The sequence below is a fragment of the Phascolarctos cinereus genome, unplaced genomic scaffold (assembly GCF_003287225.1).
Source record: "Phascolarctos cinereus isolate Bilbo 61053 unplaced genomic scaffold, phaCin_HiC Scaffold_2;HRSCAF=192, whole genome shotgun sequence".
Lineage (NCBI taxonomy): Eukaryota > Metazoa > Chordata > Mammalia > Diprotodontia > Phascolarctidae > Phascolarctos > Phascolarctos cinereus.
In genome coordinates, this window is record NW_027555625.1 from 171,037,608 (window position 1) to 171,062,476 (window position 24,869).

Below are 24,869 nucleotides of genomic sequence, written 5' to 3' on the forward strand. Positions count from 1 at the left end.
GCATCCTTTGATTCTAAATCCAATGTGCTTTTTCCATCAACCTGCAATGATATCCCTTGGATATCTTACTTCATTAACTGAAACTCTGTTCTAAAATGCTCAGAGGAGGAAAAAAAATGTTTTGTCTTTTTAATGAATAGTTAAGAAGGTTTTTTTTAATTTTTAATTTTTTTAAGTACAAGGCAAATGAGACAATGCTACTTAAGTACTGATGAAATCAAATGGGCTAAGTTGGTTGCTAAGCAATTTTCCCCTAACAGCTAAGAAGTTTTCTTGGAGTTAGACTTTAACATATGAGAGAAAAGCAACGTGACTTTTTTTGTTTTTCTTCATCATTTTGTTTCTGACTTGAAAGAGAAAACTTGCAGAAATGAAGAAGTAGGGGAAAAGTAGATTAGATTCCCTGAATCTAAGAAGACAAGTTATTTTCCATGGAAGTTTTATTAAGAACTGAGCAATGGTTCAAGGAAGTCTTGACATCAATGCCTGATAGCTAACCCTGGAGAAAGAACTTGTAAGGGCTATCATTCCTTAACCTACTAATAGCCTTTTAGGGGTCATGCTCCAGGACTTTTAGATGCAATGAAAGTAAGAGAACTTGAAGGTTTTTCTGAGAGTAGAACAGAAAAGATAAAGTTAAGTGGTGATTGATAACAGTTGGATTTAATGAGAGAAAATATTTTACTTGTGCCCAGATAATTTGTATTTCATTAAATCTTTTTTAACTGGGTAAAACAAGAATAGTGAGCCTTAGTTAAATTGTGCTGTTATTATGAGTTTTATGTTTATAGAAAGAGGATTATTTGCTTATATACGTATATGTGTGTGTATATATATATATATATATATATACACGTATATATGTGTATGTGTGCATGCATGTGTATGTATCTATGTGTATATATATGTGTGTATATATACATATATTATATGTGTGTGTGTGTGTATATATATATATATATATATATATATATATATATATATATATATAAAATTGCTGTTTCTCTTATCTAAACTTGAGGAGATCCTATATTTGCCCATTAACAGATATCCATTCAACTAGTGATAGCTACCAGAATTCTAAGCATCATAGCTAGGAGTAATATTTTAAACAGGGGTTTTAAAACATAGTTAAATTTTGCCATTTGAAAATCAGGAATTGTTGGTACTGAACAATCATATCATGTAGTCGAAAAAAGCCTGATATGATTTCAAATAAAGGTTATATGACTAAGAAGTCCTAAATTCATGCAGCAAGAAATATATAAGCTTAGGGAAAAAATCTTTGGATATAGAAATTGAATAAACTGATTATGTTACTGTCAGAATCTGAGGGAGACACATTTTTTATTATATTTTAATTTCATCATCAAAACAAAGTCTGTGCCATTGCAGTAGAAATGTCTGGAAGAATTGTACCAGTTTTGCTCTTATAATAGGCAAGAAAATTTAGTTTGAGATTTGCATAATCAGTTTTTAGGAATGATTCAGATAAGAGATTGCCTATTTAGTAGCACTATTAGTGGATTTTCTGATTTCAGTCATTGCAAACTGAGATGGAAGGGGACATAGATTATAATATACTATGTGTGATGGATATATGCTTCCCAGCTGGGCATGGATGCATTTAAGCAAAACACACTTCACACTAAGTTGTTTTGAAAGAGAAGAATATGGAGAATGAGAGAGAAAAAATGGTGACCAGGCTCATTATAACATAACTAACATTATCATCCATCTACTGGTAGCCTTTCAAGAGACTCTACTAGTCGATGTCTAGCTTGCTGTGGAGAAACCCACCAGACTTGGTTCCAGGAGTAAGGAACAAAAATATAGGGAGAAAGAACAGCAATATAATGCAAAGGAGTTGAGATATACTAAGATAGGAAAAGCATAATAAATCCCCCAGCTGACATACTGCTCCCCCCAGTATATATGGCTTTGGGGTTCCTGTACCAATCAGCTTAGCCTTGCTTTTGAGTGAAAAAAATTATTTTGCTCATCTGCCAATAGGGAGTAACTAAAAATGGAGAGCTAATGAGAAAACATTGAAATAAGCTTTCTATTTTAAGTTTTAAATTTGTGGCATTTAAAAAATGCTTTAGCCAATGACATGCTCATAATCATTGTGTCCTTTGTTGTAATACCTCCAGTATCAAGGAACTCACTACCTCAAGAAGCAGGTCGTCAGGTTTTTATATACTTCTAAATGTTAAGAAGCTCTACCTTTCTAAGTTTATTCGATACTATTCCTTTGGCCACATTCTTGTTTCAGCCAAACTAGGTTACTCGCTCTTTTCCAAATGTGACATTCCACCTCCTCACTATGCTATCCAAATTCTTTTCTTTTTTCAGCACAGTGAAAAATAGTATTAAATAAATAATTAGTAATTAAATAAAATAAATAATAATTAAATTAAACATTAAATAGTATTAAATAGAAGCCTTCTGTGACTTTCTCTCCCTCACTCAACAAATTATTAATACCCTTTTCCTTCTTAAATTTCTGTGCACTATCTATTTCCAAGTCAGAGTTCCTTAGTCAAATGTTGGCTCCTTCAGGGTGAAGAATGGTGTCATTTTTGCTTCTGTAACACTCCTGTCTAGCACTGTGCCTTGTACATAGGTATAGGGATTGGAGCTGTGATTTCACTCGTAGGGAGAGCTCCTGGATGAGATGAACACCTTCTACTGATACAGATCAAACTTGATAGTTTTAAGAGAGGTGCTTAGAGCATGTCAAGGTTAAGTGATTTGTCCAAGGTCACATAGCCAGGTAGAGATGAAACTTCCTGGCTTTGAAGACTACATTGAACGTAATGGTGCTTAAAAAATATTTGCTGAATCAAATTAAGCTGTTGAACTAAAACCTGCGGTTTCCACACATTTGTTTTAGTTCTTCCTTTGGATTTAGGTTTATTATGGTTGATCCCTCTTTGACAGGATAGCCCTTCCAATATTTCCAGACAGGCAAGCGTGCTTCTTTTAAGCTGTCTCTTCTCCAGGCTAAATGCCTCAAGTTCTGGCGTCAGGTTGCATTTTTTCATATTTAATTTCATTTATTTTTTTTAATGAATAAAAATCTATTTTCTCCCTCTTCCTGATCCCCTTACCCACTGAAAAGAAAAAAAAAAGAAAACTCTTGGAACAAATGTATAATCATCAATCACTTTGAAATTCCTATGTGTAAATGGCTTCACTTTTGACAAGCACATGTATTAACCTACATGTGATGCCTGGAACTCACTCCCTTCTCATTTCTTCCTTCTAAATACTGGCTTCAAGGCCTAGGTCAGGTGCTACCTCTTCCCTGACATCTCCAGTGAAAAGCGATCTCTTCTTCTTCCAATTTTCCTAGAACATTTTGTCGGAGTTTTCTTTTTGCCCCTATTCCACTCTGCCTTATATTATAGCCATTTGTTTCTGTGTCATATCCCCACACGAGATTCATCCATATATTGTGGATAGAGAGCTGGTTTTGAAGCTAGTTAGACTTGGGATCATTCTCACCTCTGACACAATCTGACTGTGTAATCCTGGGCAGGTCAATTAACCTTTCAGGGCCCCAGGCTGCTCTCTGAGAATAAAAAGTGCAGAGAAGTTGCTGATCTTCACTGGATGAGAAGATTTCTTTCTCATCACCTTCCTCTTAAAAAACATGTCTAGAAGCACACACACACATGAATACCCACATTTGATTTTAAGTGCTCAACTCCTAGGATATGTAGTGTTTTAATAATATGTATTTAACAATACATAATATGTGTTTAATATGTGTTTAATAATACATATTATATACTTAATTACATATGTAATATATACTTAAGTATATGTATAATATGTATTTAATTACATATGTAATACATAATATGTATTTAATAGATGTCTGTTGAAATGAAATGAATGATTAAATTTTGTGATCCCAAGAAATATAGGCAGGGGAAGAATTTAACCCCAATTGTGCAGGATCTCTAGTCTGTAACTGGTTTTAAGCACAGTCCTGAAATTAGCTTGGGCTTCTCTGACTTACCAACTTGATATGTTCTCGTTTCTGGTATTTTTCACTATAATACTGTTCCTGCCGCAGATTCAGTAGCTGCTGCTGTTGCTTGTCCTTCAATTCTACCAGTTTCTGTGTCATTTCTGCATCCAGGGCAGCCAGGTCCTGTTCCATTGTTGAAGAGCCATGATCAGGGCTGCTAGGTTCAGATCTGCAAAAACAAGCCCATGGGGTTCACTTGGAAAATTCAGTCAGTCAGTCACCAAGCATTTATTAAAGGCTTACTATAAAGCTAGGCAGTGCAGTGGGTAGCACTGCCCTGGAGTCAAGAAGACCTGAGTTCATATTCAATCTCAGCCTCATGAGCTATGTGACCCTGAGCAAGTAACTTGGCTTCTGTTTGCCTCAGTTTCCTCCTCTGTAAAGTGTATATAATAATGGCACCTACCTCCCAGGATTGTGGTGAGCATTAAATGAGATAATGATCATGAAGTGTTTAATACAGTGCCTAGCGCACAGTTAAGTGCTATATAGATGTTAGCTATTATTATTATAAATACATCATCATCATCATCATCATCATCATCATCATCAGTTATTATTCTACCTTCCCCTTCCCTATACCATCTTCTTCTGTTGTATCTGTACCAAAATAGCATAAAAATACATGGAAGATCTATGAAATCATCAGTGGGGGAATTGCTATACACATCTATGACATAGACAAATTCCAAGGTGTTGTCTGAGGCATCCAGAAAACGAGTTACTTTGGAGGTTGGCAGAATTTGAACTCTGGTCTTCCAGATCTCAAGCCCAACCTCGACCATGCCACAATGCCAAAACAGTACACTTGTCAAGGAACTTAGGCGCAAGTGAAGAGATTAGGATGATTAAATAGGGAGGTTGATAAAGTTTGCAGAATGTTTTAAAGAACGCAAACAAATGATCCTGAAGTGCTGGTTTTGGTTGGAATTGTGGGGTCATTTATCTGACATTTGTATTTTTTGTACAAACACAAAGCACAGGAAGAGAGAGGGTTGGAGAAGAGGTTGACAGGATACTTCTTTTGCCACTTTAAATTAGGGCCACTCTGGGAGAGAAGAATAAACAGCTGCCCAGGATGACCAACACATTGGACTTCTATTTCTATTCTTTTCAACACAGTGACCCAACTGGAATGTTGACAGTTCATTTACTCGGATAAACTGGCACCAGACAGCCTGTTAAGGCTGGCCTTTTCTTCAAATATGAGACAAGAACTTGGAACTAAATAGAAATAAGACATGGGAGAAGCTAATGTTATAGAGGCTTTTTCCCCCTTCCAAAGTATGGGAGAAAACTGAGCTACAAGGGAATCCAGTTTTGTATCAGTATTTTTGTCAATGGTGCTAACAGATAATGATCAGAAAAAAAATCTATGTTGTTCATGGATATTGAGAGATTTTGATAGAACTAAACCTGGGACGTTTGTTTTTAATTTAGGGGAGCATGTTGGTCATTTCATATTTTTCATATGAGAGTGTGGCTAAATTACAGGCTTTGTGTGACAGCACAGGACCCATTTCACCACCAACCTTGATATAACAAGATTCAGAATGATATTGCTACATAATTATTAAACATATGGAGGCAGAGCACAGAAGCTTTAGCAGTAGGCAAAGGGCACTTCAGTTTTCAATATCAACTAAGTAAGCCAAGCCCTTTAGGACATTTTCAATATGTCTGACAATAATTTCTCCAAATTGAAACTTCATTTAGTACACAATGTATTCCACATGTGCCTCTATAAAGTTATTCAGATCATTGACAATCTTTGATTGTGCCATGCCTTTTCATTTGTTCTTTTTTAGTACAAGGAGCATTCTGGAAGTCTACTGAAAAAAAAAAATTAAAAGACCAAACTAGTAATTTGTATTCTGTAGCTACAGGCCAATAGTTAGACTAATGATCTAAGGAGAATGCAATCCACTGAGGATCTCTAGCTGAACATAAAATGCACTCTAAAATACGAGTCTAAAATGATAGTTTTACTTTAAAATTCTACATTTAATTTCCTCAACTGTGGCTTTTTTTAATACTTGAAATAAAATTTCACTTCTGAAAAAAAATATGAAGATTAACCTTAAGGAAGGAATGTGTTTGAGCCATAATGAAACAATGTTAACTTTGTTAACAGGAAACTAGATTTTTATTTCCAATTTTCTTTTGGACATTGAATGTAATGAATATTGTTTATGGAAACTGGCCACAATAAGATAGATTATAAATTTGCATTATGTATCCTCTATGAGTGATCAAAGTAAATTCAAAGTGCGATAGAATTCCACAAAAACTGAATTTATCTGGACCTTGCCATTTAAGACTAAACACACATTTAGCAGAAAAACCTTCAAATTAGTAGATAAAATATATCATATTTGCTTGGTATCAAAGGTTGTTGTTGTTTTTGTGCAGTTGTTTCAGTCCTGTCTGACTCTTCGTGACCCCATTGGGGGTTTTCTTGGCAAAGATACTGGAGTGGTTTGCCATTTCCTTCTCTAGCTCATTTTACAGATGAGGAAACTGAGGCAAACAGGGTGAAATGACTGCCCAGGGTCACAGACCTAGTAAGTGTCTGAGGACAGATTTGAACTCAGGGAGATGAGATCTTCTTGACTCCAGGCCCAGTGCTCTATACATTGTACCACTTACCTGCCTTTGGTATCTAAGATATCTCACATATTCTAGGCAGAAGACAGAGTCCTGAGTAAGGTTTATAGAAAATTAGTTGTCCTTTCCCAGGTATCCCCAAAGATGTGAAAAGCATCGAACAATAAGTTAGGGAAAGAAAATGTGAAAATTTTCCACTATAAGTTACTGTCCTTTCATGGGACACTTCATTGCTTTAAGCCAGTCTTACTTATTTCCTGTGTTTACCAGCTGTTCTCAAAGCAAAATTCAGCCACAAGGATTTCAGTGGCTAAGGGTGTTTACAGTAATGCATATTTTGTTGTTGTTTAGAAGTTTCAGTTGTGTCTGATTCTTTGTGACCCCATTTGAGGTTGTCCTGGCAAAGATACTAGAGTGGTTTGCCATTTCCTTCTCCAGCTCATTTTACAGATGAGGAAACTGAGGCAAACAGGATTAAGTGACTTGTCCAGGGTCACACAGGTAGTAAGTGTCTGAGGCCAGGAGATGAGTCTTCTTGACTCCAACCCCAGCACTTTATCCACTGTGCCACCTAGCTGCCCTAATGCACATAAGGTATATTATTTGATCTCCATACTTCTCACTAGAGAATCTCAACCCATCAGAGGAGGCTAAACTGAGGGGGTATAGTGTATTATTTTCTAGCACAATCAGAAATCCAGAGCAGGCGGGAACCTCAAAGGACACGTAGTCCAATAACCCTCATTTTCCAGATATGGTAATTGAAGTCTAGAGAATTCAAGAGACTTGCCCAAGGTCACAAAGGTAATTAGGAGACAGAGGTAGGATTGTAACATAAGTTCTCTGAGCCTCAATTCAAAGCTCCTTCCGCTCTACCAGATTGCCTTTTCTTAGAATAAAACCTTCAAGATCCTCAAATATCGTGTGACTGGTTCCAGATTTTTGGTGTTAAAATAAGAAAGGACATTCATTCAACTTACTTCTTCTTGCTGTCCCTTTTTGCGTTTTTTTCTAGGACAGCCCTCCTTCGCAAGTAATCATTTTGGATCTCATTGTACTTTGTAGTGTGTTCTTTGATGAGGTCAGTGGTTTTCTTGTGGTGTCTCTTCACAAGGTCCTTCATTTCTTTGTAATGTTTCTTCTGAAGTTTAACAAAAGACTTCTGCTGCTTTAACTCCTCAATTGTCTGGGCTTCCACATCTGCAAAAAAAAACACAGTAGCGGATAACTAAAAGGACAAGTGTTTTAGGAACGTTCAACCAAAATTTACTAATGGGTCAGATTCCTTCTTTTGGGGATCCTGGGAAAGATGGGCCAATATTATTTTGCAGAATCTATATCCAAGGAATTAAAATCTTTGGATAAGCTGGAGTGCTGCTGTTAAAATATTCTGAATGATACTACCTGGACCTGACATCAGCTTATTGCTCTTAATGTTTGTGGTCCTAGATTAAAATACTCAGCTTGAATACTGAAAACTTTTTTTTTAAATGCAGCATTTGAATAAATCAAACATCTTTGTGACATAAATAACAATATATATGGAAAGAAAATTAATTACAGAATGGATAATAGGTTCATACTAGAGTAATTGACATTATGAAAAATCCAGTGAAGAACTGCTCAGGTTTCCCCCCATAGGTAGAATGCATTGCATCCTTACCTCCATTTCTTCCAATCTTTGGTTCCTTCAACGCTAAATTCATGTGCCACCTGCTACATACCAGGCCTTTACTGATCTGCTTGGTTATGAGTCACTTTCTCCTATAATTTTATATTTTTATTTGTGAACACATTATATGATCTCAGGAAAATATGGGCAGGAGCTGTTTTACTCAAGTACCTCTGGCACCTGCCATAGCACCTGGCACACAGGAAATGTCTAATATATGGTTGTTGAATCAAATGAATTGAAGGTGGCTCCAGCCTTTCCACATGTCTGTTTACGTGGGTGGGTGGGTGGGGAAACAGTGATGAGGGTTATAAACCACCTCTGAACCCAGATAAATCACAATCAGGAATTCATATGACTGCAAAGTTAAGGACACTTTTAAAGCTCATCCTGTTGTTTCTTGATAAAAAAAAAATTTGTTCTGAAATCCTGAACTGAAACATCGTCTCACAGATTTGTTTGTTGGTTGTTTTAATGGTTTATCTTTTTATTTCACAGTTTAAATCTATACATTATTCAAGTCCTTTCTATGGAGACACTGAGGGGGAAAGTAGGTACCTTTATTTATTGGCTCTTGGGTTTAAATTGACTTATTCTTTTTTTAATGTGTGCTCTTTTAAAATTTTCATTATTACATTTTATTTTTATATTACTTTCATTTTTGAATGTATTTAAATAAGTATATTAAATATAGATGGAGCTACATAGTATAGGGGATAGAGCACTGGGTCTGGAGTCAGGAAAATAATGGGTTCAACTTTGGCCTCAAACACTAATTGTGAGACACTGGACAAGTCATTTAATCTCTGTCTCAGTTTCTTCAACTCTAAAATAGGCATAATAACAATCCTATTTAGCAGGGTTGTTGTGACAATCAAATGAGATATTTATAAAGTACTTATGGGCCTGGCACTTAGACATTGTTTCCTCCCTTCTTCTGCCCCATCTAACTAGTTATTTTCTGAAAGCAGTTCAGCAAAAACAACCAAATCCATCAATCTAGTCTGACAGTATATATAATGTTCCACTCATAGTGTCCTTCCTGCCTGCAAAGAAAGGAGGGAGGTACATTTTTTCATCTCTTCTTTGGGGCTTAGCTTGATCATTATGAAAACTGACTGACTTTACAATTGGTTAATTGATTAACATAATTGGTTAATATGTCTCATGTGTAAATTCTTAGTTGTCTAATATATACCTGTAAATTTTGGTAACCGAAGGTTTACAATATCCACTCAAAAGTGTTTCAAGTACACAGAATGTGGGAAGTACATTTATATGGCTGATAAAGAAGTACCATAGGTATATTCACAGGATCTGAGAGCTGAAAGAATTCTCAGATGTCATTTAGCTATAATTATTATCAAAAGCACATATGGTTCTGCATTTCCAACTGCCAATTGTTTTTAGTTCTGTAATGGGTCTATTGAGGTCACTGTGGTCAATTGTGGTTAATATTATGGTCCATAATTCATCCATGATTATTTTGAAATTTTTATTTCAATACTTTAAGAGGTTGTGATTTCTTCATTGTCAGTACCACCTCCATCAATGAAGACTGCAACTCACCTATGACTTGTAAATGGTCTTTAAGAGTTACCATGGCCAAAACAAAAAAGAAATTGTCCTATGTTCAGGCTGGGGAAAAGACTTTTCAAAATTAGGTACAGTACTTAAGTCTTCACATGAAAAATAATACAGTACACTTGATTGGATGTGCCAGAGTTTGTATGCCATTAATAAAGGCTTTACAAAACCTCTGTCACCTCCATGCTACATTGAGGTATCAGAGAAAGGCTTTAATGGAAAAGCATTTTAGTAATCTCTATTTGAAAACAGATGTTACTATTTAATAGTCATTATTCTGGGGCCCAAGATACTCTCTGATTGTGAGTCATTCCTCAATATTTTTGTCATTGATCTAATCCCTAACTGATACTAAAACTGGTATTTATAAAGTGACAAGTTTCCTTATGACAGAGAAGAACGGTTAAAGAAATATTCAAACAAATAAAGGGAGTTTCTGAGTGTGCACACATACATATGTTTTTACCTTAGCCTGAAGCAAGGAGCTCTGGGTATTGGGGTATTTTTACTTTACCTGTTAAGACGCTTTGAATAAGATCTTCAGTTTTTGCAGGCGCTTTTACTGAACCTAAAATTAAAGAGAAAGAAAAGGGGTTTTTTTTTAGTCTTTTTTTTTTTTAAGTTTTTTTGGTGTTTCCCTGCATAAAGTCTGTCTCCAAACTTAGGTAGTTACACAGACAATGTAGACATTGTGAACAAATACTTATTCCGTTTTCACTTGTACAGCTTGGAAACAAATCCTGGAAAAAATGAAATCATGAACACAATTCACATGTGCAAGGAGAGGAGAGAATTTTATTCAGGGATGCTAAATACTCAATGTTCTTAACCAAATACAACATAAGATTACTACTGCCACCTTTTGGCACAAATCGAAACAGCAAAGTTTTGAAGTATAAAAATCTTATCAGTAACTTTGGTGTTTATAAATGTGAATCTTTATTTGCTCATGGATTCTAATGACTTAGATTTTAGATGGCACATAAATCTTTGGAGTCTATATCTGGAAAATATTTAACTTAAAACTTTTTTTTTAATTTTTCATTTTTAGAGAGACAACGTAGTATTGCGTAGGGTGGTAGCCCTGCAGTCAGCAAGAATTCACTTCATATTCTACCATTGACACTGGTGACCATGGAAAATTCACTTTATCTCTCTGAGGCTCAGGCAGCTCTCTAAGGCTATAACTTAAAGATGAGTAAAGATGTGCAGGCACCTGTGTGCAGGCAGTCCCACTGAGATGAAGCCACAGGTTCTTGACGTATCTAATACTTCAGGGATTGTCTTTGTTGTTGTTTTTTTTTTATTTTCATGAAATTGACAAACATCAAGAAATATAAACATTAACTTTTGCAAAAACAGTTGTAGTAGTGGTAACAATAACAAAAATAATTCACATTTCTATTATACTTTACAAAGCACTTTCCTAAAATAGTCCTGGAAGGTATGTGGTAAAAATATACCCATTTTACAGAGGAAGAATTAGAGACTCAGAAGACTGAAGTATTTTATTTTGAATCCTGATGCTTTTGTATCTGTGTGACCTTTGGGCTTTTCCCACTTTACTTAGTAATGTTAGTCATTGTAGGAGAAATCCAGGAGTCCTCACTTCAGTGCTATTTGCACAATTTCAATGGATTTCTTCATTTGTTTGTTTTGTTTGTGAGACTTACCCAGGCTGGAAATGCAGCTGCCATTCATGAGCCGACCTTGCCACTGATAAGCCAGGAAGCTTTGACCTGCTCTGTTTTTGACCTGGACTGGTTTGCCATTCCTTAAAAAGCTGGCTCTTTCTTCCCTCCCATCTCCTCAAGTGCTCATAATGAGTAAACTTAGGGTAGATGCCTCAGCACTGAGGCTCAGAAGTCTACTGCTCTGGGGATCTGCCAGCATCAGCTTCCATTTGTATGTTAAGAGAACTAAATTTACTGTTTGAAGAATAATTTTATTTTTATTTTTTTCTCCAGTATTTCACCAACCAAAATCTTTCAAATAATGAAAGTTATGAGAAATATTGTACTGATAATAATGTGATGAGATAGAAACTAACCAGAATCACTCATTCGATAAACATTTATTATGTACCTACTATGTACCAGGCACTATGCTAAGGATACAAAAAAGAGGCAAAAGACAATTCCTGCCCTCAAGGAGCTCTCAATCTAATGAGTGTGACAACAAACAAATGTATACAAATTATAAACAGGAATTAATGAGGAATAATTAGCAGAGGGAAAGCTCTAGAATTAACAGAGGCAGACAAAGGCTTCCTGTAAAGATGAGCTTTTAGTTGGGATTTAAAGGAAGTCAGGGAAACCAGTAAGTGTATATGAGGAGAGAGAGCATTCCAGGCCTGAGGAACAGCCAGAAAAAAGGCTCAGAGCCAAGAGCCATGATACAGCCAGGAAGTCAGTGTCATTGGATTAAAGAGTACATGGCAGGGAGGGAGGTATAAGAAGGCGATAGAGGTAGGAGGGTGCTAGGTTATAAAAGTCTTTGAATGCCAAGTAGAGCATTTTGTATTTGATCCTGGTGGTCACAGGGGACCATTAGAGTATAGTGAGTTGGTGGGAGAGTAAAACATAGTTGGAATGGTGCTTTAGGAAAATCACTTTAGTGCCTGTATGGAGGATGGACTCCAATAGGGAGAGACCTGAGGCAGGCCAACCCACCAGCAAGCTAATGCAATCTTCCAGATGTGAGGGGATAAGGCTCTGCACCACAGCGTGGGCAACAACAAAAGGAGAGAAGGGGATGTATTCAAGAGTTGTGCAGTGGATAGAAAGCTGGGTCTGAAGCCAGGAAGACTCATCTTCCTGAGTTTAAGTCTAGCCTTAGACAATTACTAGCTGCATGACCCTGGGTGAGTCACTCAACCCTGTTTGCCTCAGTTACTCATCTGTAAAAATGAGCTGGAGAAGGAAATGGAGAGCCACTGCAGTATCTTTGCCAAGAATATTCCAAGTGGGGGTCATGAAGAGTTGGAAATGCCTGAAACAACTGGACATCAAGTTCAAGTTGTCTGAAAGGTAGTTGGAGATGCTAGGCTGGCAGTTAACAAAGAGGTTGAGGCAAGATTTCAGAATCACCAGCATAGAGATGGTAATTAAATGTATGAGAGCTGATGAGATTAAATGAAATAGAGAAGAGAAAGGGACTCAGGAGATGCCCTAGGGGACACCTATGGTTAGAAGGCATGATCTGGAGAAGGATCCACCAAAGAGACTGAGAAGGAGTGGTCAGGAGGAGAACAAAGAGACTGTACTACATAGTGACTCCTTTTCCCTTTCTTTGATTTTATTATTCATTTAAAAAAATACAAATTATCATCTACCACAATACTAGGTAAAAACAAGAGGGCAAAATAAAAATAATACAGGTCTTGCCTTCAAGAAGTTTAGAGTCCAAAGAGAAACCCAACACAGTCACATGAAAGAGATAATAATGTGACACAGCACATGATTAAATAAATGAAAGAGACCACATGTGTAATAGGACTACAGGAAATCAAATTATCTCCAAAGTCCTTTTCAATTCCAAATCAATTAATCAACAAGCATTAATTACATACTTACTAGATGTAGGCATTGTGCTAAGCACTGGGGATAAAAAGAAACAGCAAAAATTGTCCCTGCCCTCAAGAAGTTCATATTCTAATGGGAGAGATAAGATGTACATTACCAATAACCTATTTATATAAGATGTATGCAAAATAGAAGAGATGTAACCTAAAAGAGGGCACTGGCAGCTATGGAGACTGCAAAAGGCCTCCTACAGAAAGTGATATTTGAAAGTTGATTCTTAATTCTTGAAGGAACTAAGGGATCCTGAATGATGTAAAGAGGGAGAGTATTGCAAGCTAAGTGACAACTATTTCAAAGGCACAGAGATGAGAAATGGGGTGTCATGTATGAGAAAGGGCAAGGAAACCAGTATGGCTGAGCTATATATTCTATGGAGGGGAGTAATTTGTAAGAAACCGAGAAAGATAGGAAGCAACCAGGTTGTAAAGAGCTTTAAATGCCATATGCAAGAGATAATGGGTAGCCGCTGGAATTTATTGAGTATGAGGATGGCATGAGTCTACTTGTACTTTAGAACTGCTTTGGCCTCTTTGTGGAAGATGGATTAGAGTGGGAAGAAACTTGAAAGTGAGAAAACAATTGGAAGGCCATTGCAATAGTACAGGTTGTGAGAAATGAATATTTCTCCCTTATATTCAATAACTAATTATTGTATTAGGACCAAGATTTTCCCCTTTTCTACTTCCTCATCCAGAAACCAAACAGTATGGGAAACTTCTCTTAGAGATTTAGCCAGGCCAATATCTAATCAGACAGCAAAAGAAATTCTAAGTATCCACTAATGGGTATATTCCTACTTCTTGTATTTGCTCTGAGAGGTCCTGGGAAAATGCTGATTCTCTCTATTATCAAGATAGGTCATATGGAAATTGATGTCTCTTTGACCAATATTTAAGTGACTTAAGTCAAAGATTGCCCACCTCCCATTTGATCAATCGATCAAATTTGAGTAGGCACCCTTTGGGAACACTTCCTCTAGAAGGGCATATAAACTGTGACCTCACCACAATTAGGAGTAGTTAGTCTAAGAGAAATGGCCAAATGATCATCCTTTTCTTAATAACCTGCTGACCTTCTTAATAAAATGATTAAATTACTCAGAAACTATGTCTCTTCAACCTTTTTAAATGTCACAGGTAGAAGGTGATGAGGGTTCAACTGCAATGGAAAATGGAGAGAAGAGTACCTATGTGGGGGGGGGAGGGAATGACAAGATTTGGCAATTGATTGGTAAAATGACCTGGAAATTATTTGAAAAGAGATAACTGAAGACATATTTTTTTTAAAAAAAAGACTTAATGAAGGATGAGGTGGCCAGGTAAAGGTTCATGAAAGAAGGAGAATTTGAACTTGACTTTGAAGGATAGGTAAGATTTGCATAGGTAGACAGGAAGAGGGCAAACATTTAACATAGATACAACATTATAGTAAAGTTCAGATTTGGAAATGACAAATCTTCCTACAGCACCAAATAGCTATAAGCCAATGCTTCAAATGCCTTGTATGATAAATGAATGACAATCACTGTTAAACTTTTTTTCAAAAGAGGCATAAGAAAGATGAATGATTTAGATTTGATCAGGGAGCATTAGGCTTGCTTGTTTGCTAAGTATTAGACTTAAATTTGCTCAGGGAATAAGTATGAATTTCTCATTTATTTTATCACTCAACAATCCATGTGGTTCCCTTATATATCACACATAATATTGAGAATTAGTTTCCTCATGTTTTATACAAAACTTTTATTGTCAGTTACCTGGGGCTGGTTGACTGTGGACAACCTGAGATGGTGGTTTCGGTGCCAGTGATGTAGTATGATTGACTCCATTCTCAGCTGGTGCTGGTCTGGGTTCACTCTTAGATTCTGTTGGTGTTTCCCCAAGATCAGCCTGAAAATGGAGGTATACATTATATTTGTCATCCTTTAAATTTTTTTTAAAAAGTATTTCTTATTTCTATATCTTTGGTCTCTGAACCAACAAGACAAGGTCGCATTTTACAGAATTTGTATGAGTTCTTTGATTCTGAAAGATAATATTAAATTCTCCTTGAAAAATAGATATAACAAATTTGAAACATCATGCCATCTATCTGTAAATGTATGAGGCATATGAATAGATGGAAACATGGAAGAGATTTTACCAACCATAGAAGAAATTATCTAGTATCTTCCAAATCAACTAGCACATTGCCTTGCACTAAGTTGGAACTCAAATATCTGTTGAATCTGTTGAATGAAAGAGTTTTCTTTTTAATAAAGCAGTCACATTGGGAGGTGCTGCCATTGTTCCAAGGTTCAAAATTATTTTTAAAATTTCTTTTTCAGCCAAGTGTGGTGGTTCACCTCTGTAATCCCTGGTAGCAGAGAGGCTGAGCCTCATAGACTGCTTGAGATTGGGAGTTCTGAGCTACAGTGGGCTAAGCTGAGCATGGGTCCACACTAAGTTTGGCATTACTATGGTGACCCTCCTCAACCATTTCTTCCCTCCACTCCCTCCACCCCTCCACTTCAGTCGACAGGCACAGGAACCAGACTGCTTAAGGAAAAGTGAAGTAGTCTAGGTCAGACACAGCAGGGCAAATCTCCCACGTCCATCAGAATGTGGTTAGACCCACAGATAGCGCCAGTACTTCTAGCTTAGTCAAGATAGGGAGTCCCAATCTTAAAAAAAACAAGCAAACAAACAGATAGAAATATATTTATCTATATCTTTTAGAGCCTATGCTGCCTCTTTCTTTTGGATATTTTTAATGGTGTCAAAACTCCATGCTTTGAAGAATAATTTTAGTTATTTACCTATTTTTTTAAAAGCCAAGTCATTGAGAACTATATCTGGCAAATACAGTAGGTGATCAGACCAGATAATATAATCATTGGTAGAAAATGAGGTGGGATTATAAAGTAATGAGGCTAACTAACTCAGTCTGAAGATAATTTCAAAGGACTGTTCCAAAATGTCTGGAGCAATGAAATCATCACTTCAAAAACATATTAGATAGATTATTTTAAGGCAGCAGAGGAAGGCAAGAAATCCTCAGTTTATGTACCCGGACAATAATATCAAATATTTGATAGGTCTGGTGTCCAGTACATCAAGTGATTCTAGTTAATGACTAACATTTATGTATAAGCCTTTAGTGTTTTCAAAGTACTGGGTGTATATTATCTCATTTGAACCTTCCAACCTCTCTCTGAGGTAGGTATCACAAGTGTTATTATCCCCATTTTATGGAGGAGGGATATTGAGACCCACAGAGGTAAAGTGATTTATTTACCTGTGGTCATACAGCTAGTAAAGCCCAAGTTTAGGTCTGAGTCCTGGTCTTTACGATTTCAATACAGAACTTGGTCCACTTGCCATAATGACTTTAATTGTTGCAGTAGTGATGAAAGAACCCTGACTGATGTGATTTTTCTGAGTGGTTTAATTCTTACCCTCTGGTATTTTTTAAATGAAGAGCAATCAAGCACAAAAATACAGGAAAATTGAGTGTGAACCCATTATCTTGCACACAGAACTAAAAAGAGCCACAATTTACTTCAATAATTCAAAAGTAGATCACAGGTTCTCAATCTTCTTTTGTAGTCATTGACCCCTTTGTCAGTCTGGGGAATCCTATGGATCCCTTCACAGAATAACTTTTTCAATACATAGAGTTACAAAGGAAACAAATTGTATTAGAGCAAAGATATATATTTTTTCTCATCCAAGTTCACGGACCCATTGTAATTTATCCACCAACATTTTGGATCTCAGGTTAAGACCCCCTAGTGTAGATATTCCCTTCAACGTTACAGGTTATAACTATTCTATGCCTTAATAAATTATAGTGGGTGCTTTTGGACAAACAAATTCATCACTTAGTGGGCAATATTTTGGTAATGAGTCATTCTGCATTTATCTAGGTTGGTCTTTGGACAGGAGATAGAGGGTGCCCCTGTGCCCTAATTTAATTTTTTCCCCAAATTCTTAGGTCCTGCCATGGTTTGTACTTTAGAATCATAGACTAAGATTCCAGAGTCACATCTACATGCTGTTATTAGTCACCATAGAAGGTTTTAAATGGAGAAAGAAGGAGAAAAAAAATTCTATGCTGTTTTAATGAACACCTGAGACTCAAATTTGGGCTCCCTACTCTACTCTAATACGTAGCTGTACTTCTTGTGGAAGCTCAAATGTAGCTTTTCATTCTAAGTCATACATGAATGATTTATAAAGCAACTTGCCAGACTCTGTACCAGCTACATCTAATCCTACATTCAGTACGCTCCCCAACAGTTCTATAAACAACACCTCAAGCTTCCCATTGGCAATATTTCCCATTACCACAGATGGCAACACCACCATACTAAGTTGCCCACTGGAAGTTACTACTGTTGACTCTTCTGCTTTCTGTCTGTATCTGTACCTATTGATACACACTCACACGTGCACATATTACATATACATATGTGCGTGTATACATACATATATAGTTGTACATATGCATATGGGTTTATATAATATGAATATTCTCTACTGACACTTCTGCTTTTAAATATTATTTGAGTTCATCCATTTTTTCTTATTTCCCATTGAATTCCTGGACCTCAGATAGCAAGAAGCATCTCATTATGATTAATAAAATGTTTGAACTTCACTGACTTCATCCTGCTGCATTTTTAAGACCAATAAATTTTAAGTTGCATTATTTGGATAAGACTGGCTGAACTATTCCTATTAGCTTAATTTCTACACCAATCCTAGAAAATCTGTGATTCCACAGATCTTGGGATATGAGGAAAACTTGAAGTTCATTTGGATCTGTTACCCCAGTCTGGATACTCTAATGACTTGCTTTTGAGGGGGACTAGTGTGAAGAAATGGAAAAGGTACAAAATTTTGTCAATGACCTAGGTTCAAATCCTAGTTTGGCTACTTATCACCTCTATAACCTTGGAGAAGTGATTTGATCTCCATGGGGCTCAGTTTTTTAATATGTAAAACCATGGAAATGGAGTACATGACTTTTAAGGTCTCCTTCAGATATAAATCTATGATTCCACGTTCAAAACCGTTTTCCAGGTTTGAGAGTTAGTTGACCTGAGGCTAGTTTCAACCTCAAAGAGAAACTGCCATTAGGAACTACGGCCTATAACCTACCTAAATATAAAAAGTCTGGAAAAAAAAGTAGATGCTTGGAAAGATAATACAAGAAGGTAGTTTCTAGTTACATTATTTGGCTCTAGGTTATCCTTAGAATGAACAGCTTAAGGTAGACAGGAAAACAATGAGGCTGTCTATTCTAATAAGCTAGTTCTCCATTTTGCATTCTGATTTACAAGCATTTCATGTAGCTGTTCACTCTTAGGTACCCAAAATTTTTTCTCTAAGAAACTCAATCAAAGAAGGAGTCAAACTCAAGGTGAGAACAAATAACCAACTATGTCTATCAAACAATTTAATAGTGTGATAAGGATCACAATATGTTCTTTATCATACATAAGTTATAATGATGAAGAGGTCTAAAAAAATTATATTCCCATAGAGAAACTCAACACAGAACATTTTTCTTAATCCATTAGGCATTCTATCCTCAAATTTAAAACAAGACAAACTCAAATATATCTTGCAAGACTGAATTATTTTCTACAAAAACAAATGATCATCTTAGTTAGAACACTCATCTATATCATGACAAATTTAAAGAATCCATGGGAATATTTTCTGACTAGTGATAAAGTTATTAGTTTGGGGTATTTTTCAATGTTACTTAGGTAAAATGTATTGTGGATTTTATTAATATCATTACTGATTAATACAAACCAGTCTATAATTAATCACCTACCATGTTCACAGCACTATGAAGATACAGAGAAGTATCTCCTACTCTCAAGGAGTTACAAATGGGAGATATTTTTGAAAAATTATACAGGACTTGTAGGATTTGTAAAGTATTTTCCTTACAAGAACCCTGTGAAGTTGGCAGTGTCAACATTATTATAATGATTTCAAAGATGTGGAAGCTGAACTCTGATAGGTTAATTGACTCACTCGTGATCACATCTAGAAATAGTACTATGTTTTATAAAATTCCCTGTTCATTCAACAGAGACAAATCTGAGGTCACCCTCTGAGTGCTATTTTGAGTTATATAACTGAATTGGATTCAAACCCAGATATTCTGACTCTACTGATGATTCATTGAAGTCCAATGAGCAAATCAAAATCAAAGAACAAGTGTGATATTTGTAAAGTACTTGGTATAGTGCCTGAACATAATAGATTTCTAATCCCTTCCCTTTCTCTATGTCCAGTGGTCTATTTATTTGGTTATTCTACCTTTCAAGGTAAGTTAGGCACACGTAGAAAAAAATGTAAATAACAATACACAACTTATATTGAATACTACATAAATGGTATAGATAAATGCCACATACAGGGTATTCTAACAGTTTTAGTAGTTTTAAGATATTACAGTATCACACTCCACTAAGACTTTTGAGATACCCTATTGAGATACCCTATTTTGAGATACCCTATTTTGAGAAAAGAAAGATTTCAATGTGGGTTTAAATCAGAAAAGATTTTGTAAGGCATTGTAGAAGGATCTATAGAGGAGTTGGAACATGAGATGGCCCATAAGGAATAGGGAGGGTTTTGATATGTGTAAGGTAAAATAGAATGCACCCCAGAAAGGGGAAGATTAACAAGCAAATGGGAAGGCTAGGCATGGTGTCCTATGCCTGAAATCTCTGCTCCTAGGGAGGCTGAGGCTGGTACTTCTCCTGAGCTTGGGAATTCTAGGCTGTAGGAAGGCTAAAGCTGATCAGGTATTCACAATAAGTCTGGCATTGATATGGAAAGCCCCCAGAAATGACAGACCACCAGGATGTCCAAGAAGGGACAAATCAGTCTGAGCCAGAATGAGGGCAGGTCAAAGTTTCTTGTCCATTAGGGTCAGAGGGGAGGCTAGGTGGTACAGTGGATAGAGCACCAGCCCTGGATTCAGGAGGACCTGAGTTCAAATCCAGCCTCAGACACATAACACTTACTAGTTGTGTGACCTTGGGCAAGTCTCTTAACCCCATTGCCTAGCCAAAAAAATTAAAAAAACAAATCAGGGTCAGGCCTTTGAGTGGTCATTGCACTACCAGTTTGGGCAATAGGAAAACTCGGTCACAAAACCAACCAAACAGACAGAGCAAATAGGAAAAACCAGATTTGTGTCTGTAGGGTAGAGTTTTTCAAAGTATGTTCCAAGAGTCCCCAGAGGACCCTGATATCCTTTCCACAGGTCTGTGAGGTCAAAACTATTTTTGTGAGATGTTTTAATTCCTAATACAATAAATGTTGATAGATGTAACCCATATCAACAAAAGCCATTTGGGGGTCTTCAATATTTTTAAGAGTATAAAGGGGCCCTGAGATATTATCTCATATGAGTCTCACAACAATGTTGCTTCAGTCTAAACAGGGCACATCCTCACATAGGACAGAGACGCTAAATAGGAATGAAACAGCTTCATCTTTTCTCTGTCTCATTCACCCCAAACAGCAGTACTATTCCTTCTTGATATTCCTTTTCCCCCATATGGCAAACCAAACAATACATAGCACCTTCTTTATTTTGTTTAGTTTGCCAAACTCATCTCATTCTGACCTTTAAACATTTTTCAAAGCACATTATAGACATTCTTATAGAGCTAGCTAAGCTTTGGTGTTCATCTTCTGTTATTTATCTTTGCTTTCATCTTCTGAAAAAATCTAATTTAGTTGACCAGGAATTTGATGCTGAGATCATAAATAAAGACCTCAAAGAGATCTTAGAGGCCATCCAATGCCTTCATTTTAGTAATGAGAAAATTGAGGTGCAGTTAAGGTTACATACCTTGCCTTAATTCATATAGATAGTGGCTTTGCTGAAATTTGTTTTCTCTGCACTCTCACCCTTATCATAGTTCCCATTTACCCTTTCTCTTCAACATTCTCTTTTTGGATTCAATATTTCCTTCTGTAGAGGTTCCAAACCCTCTTGTATAACAGTTTTAGTTCATGGGATCCTTTTTTTTTTTTAATGCTATCTCTGAATCTTTTGAAACCACCCCTCCCTAAAAATGGCATATACTGACACATGTCACAATAGACCCAGTTTTCCTTTCTTTTTGTTGCACTAAGTCTAAGACAAAATAAGAGATAATCAAACACCTGCATGACTATAATAATGTATGTATGTTCCATACATGCTGGCTGATGTCTTTCCTGAATGACTTATTTTCATCTTTCTTTTTGTTTACTCTGCAGTATATTCTAATGAAAAAAATCATTTCTCTCACTACTTCTTTTCATTGCTGCCCAAATGCTCTCCTTCATGACTGTTTTCTGGATTTCATCACGTGAAGAGATCGCCTTAAACCACTATGCTACTCTCTCCACCTCTCTTTCCTTTTTTTGTTTCTTTTGAATAAATTATATCCTTTCAGAGGCAAATTCCAGTCCTGTATCTCTTCACTCTAAGTATCAGCAACTCATGTTCTTTGCTTTAGTTCATTTTGCCTACTGCCTATACTTTGTGCATTATATCTAGAAATCTGAAGCCTTGAGATTTATTGCTAGCTCCTTCCTTGAATTTTGACTCCAGTAAACTTCTGGGGTAACAGGGGTCTGGCACATGCACAGAGTGCAATGGAGTGCTTAGCTGATGCCAATTCTCCACATGTAGAGGCCAGAGAATCTATCTCCAGGAGAGGGGTGATAACATGGAATGAAAGTACCTTAGAAAGACATGGAGCATATGTAGACATTCTGTAATTGGTTCTACTCAGCAAACCATGCAGTTAGTCTTCTTTGATTTCCTGCATAGCCAGAGCTGAGGGTGTATTCAAAATGGCTTGAGTTTGCTTGACCATTTTCTCCTCACTCTTGGGAGATCTCTTTGACTCCTTTGCTCATGGCACTCAGAGAGAGCCGATGCTGAAGGGGAGAAGCCTTAGGCCTTCTCCCCTCCAAAACCATATGGTCCTATGAAAATAGGCCTGGGGTTTTTGTCTGCTTTGGCATTTGTTCTTTAGTTTTAGGTGAAGGGAGAGTGAAATCAATATGTCCCAATGTCCAGGTCTTTGCAGCCACCTCAGCTTCAGCACCCAGTGGAGCAAAGAGTGACCCTTTCCAAATGACCTTTGGGTGGCTGAAAAGAGGACTTATCTGGCAGCCATGCCTCCTCTGGACATAAACTTGGTGGGACCAATGCTATGTAGAAACCATTATAAGAATGAACTCACTCTCCCTTCTCCCTAGATAGTGAGGTGGTACAAGGCAGAGTGTGCCCTAAGATGCTGGGGGCGGGGGATAATTTGTACTTCTCCTCTTTGCTTATACCTTTGAATTAGATATCTATTTGCAAAAGAACATAGAAGTTAAGGGGCTAAATGGAACTTACTAGTACTTAAAAGTATGGGGAATACAGCCCAGTAGGTGCTTGACACCACAGCATTAGAGAAAAGAAATTCCCCCAAATCCCACCTTGGGACTTTCTGGGGGAAGATGTAGCTGGCCTGGCTCTGAGATAAAGGCCCAGGACATCCTTACTACACTGGGAAAATCTTGCCACTATTGCTGTTGGATGGTTTCTATCTGAATGGATTTTCATTGGTACTTTTCTCCCCCACCTTCCTTCCTTTCCTATAGGAGTTTGAGGCAAAGTCTCTTTCAGAAACTTTTCACATCTTATGCAGCAGCATTGACATATGGAAATACTAGGAATATAATGGGTAGTTGGCAGAGACAGTGACCTTGTTTCCCGGGCATAAAATGTCTCTAGACCTTATTTTATTTACATGGGGAAGTGGGATACAGTCTGAAATAAAAATGGGAAACCCTGAATACCAATGCTGTTTTGTGGTACTGTAAAAATGATTGTTGTTTGAGTTATGGCCTGGTCTTGAGGGATGCAAATTCATAAAGCCTATTTATCAGCTGACAAAGTTAGGGCAAGGTCTCTGATGAAGGGCACCCAGAACCATACCAGGAAGGAAAATATGGGGAAAGAAAACAGCTAAGACTTCCGCTGGCTTCCCTGATTTGGAGGACTAACATTTGGGGACTAGAGGCAGAATATGAATAAGCAAAAGGAACTGGGAAGAAGTAGTCCAAACAGGTAAAATAAAAACTGAGAAAGTGATGGGGTATGGGCCCAAGATGCTTCCCCTCCCCCCAAAAAAAAACCCTTCCTTGAACTTTAATTGAACTTTTACCTTGTCAAGGAAGTCTAGCAATTTCCTGAGGTTATTCTTATTCCTATCAACTGGCTCTTCCTTATCACCTATGTCCAATCTCCCAATTCTTTGTTCACCTAATTAAAGTCTAGCCCTCCATTGTCTATTACTGGCCTGATGGGCCCAGGTTACAATTCCCAACCTTGATCTTATCCAGACCCCATTCAACCTCACAGACACTCCCATCATTCTCCTAGGATTCTCCCAGGACCCACCCCCAGTTAACCCAGCTTCCAGATCCTCCCTAAACTCCTCCTCCAGTCACCCCTGCTTCAAGATCCTCCTCCTAGCCCCTAATTCAGTCACCCCACCTTACTAGCCACTCCCATCAAGACAACTGGCCACTCCTATCAAGACACCCCTTCTCCCAGACCCTCCTTCAGTCACCCCAAACTGCTTGGCCACTCCTAGATCCCTCCCATAGTCTTTCTGTATATAAGATCCATTCTGGCTGCCATTCAGGGACTGAGACTTCCTCATGCCTGCTCCTTCTTATGGGCTTGACAAATGGTCAGATTCCTTAAGAGTCTGGCCTATATGGCTGATTTTTAATAAGTCTTGTCTTTGGCTGAAAGAAGGCTTGGGACAATTCTTTTAGGCAGGACCTGTGTGTTGTGATTTTGGGGTCCCAGCACCCCAAACTTCTAAACCTCAACAAAAGTAGTGTTACAAAAAGCCAGGGGAAGAGAGAACGTCTCTAACTTTATAGTTGTTCATGGAACATAGTCATGTGCTTACAAGTGAAAAATGTTAAAGGGAATATTACCTATCATCACAGACTATTATAAAGAAAACTCAGGCCTACAATTGGGCAAAGGCCATTTCTACACAAGGTTACTAGAAATTCATTGTTTTACCTGATATTTTTATGAATACTGGCATTTAACATGATGGTCTGAACATAATGGCTTTTCAATAAACATTTTTTGACTTACTACTGTTATTTATCAACTAGAGAAATCAATTAGCCAACTAATTTCATTCTTTAGAATTGATAGGTGAGTTAAATTAACATGTAGGCACTATTTTAAATAGTTTCCCCTCTGTTACTATATCCAAATTTTTTTACAATGTTTTAAAAAAAATATGAACATTACCAAAAACAGTACAATTAATTTATAT

General features: G+C 37.0%; 1 protein-coding gene across 2 annotated transcripts in view; it reads right to left on the reverse strand.

The window, feature by feature from the left end:
• The window catches only part of PLCB1 (phospholipase C beta 1), an 870,456-nt gene that overhangs the window by 122,602 nt on the left and 722,985 nt on the right, over positions 1-24,869 (reverse strand). For both annotated transcript variants that reach the window (XM_020985703.2, XM_020985722.2), the window contains exons 24-27: positions 15,249-15,381; positions 10,423-10,476; positions 7,630-7,849; positions 4,031-4,211 (exon numbers count right to left, since the gene is read on the reverse strand). In XM_020985703.2, the coding sequence (XP_020841362.1) occupies positions 4,031-4,211; positions 7,630-7,849; positions 10,423-10,476; positions 15,249-15,381 (588 nt within the window). The remainder of the gene's footprint in view (positions 1-4,030; positions 4,212-7,629; positions 7,850-10,422; positions 10,477-15,248; positions 15,382-24,869) is intronic.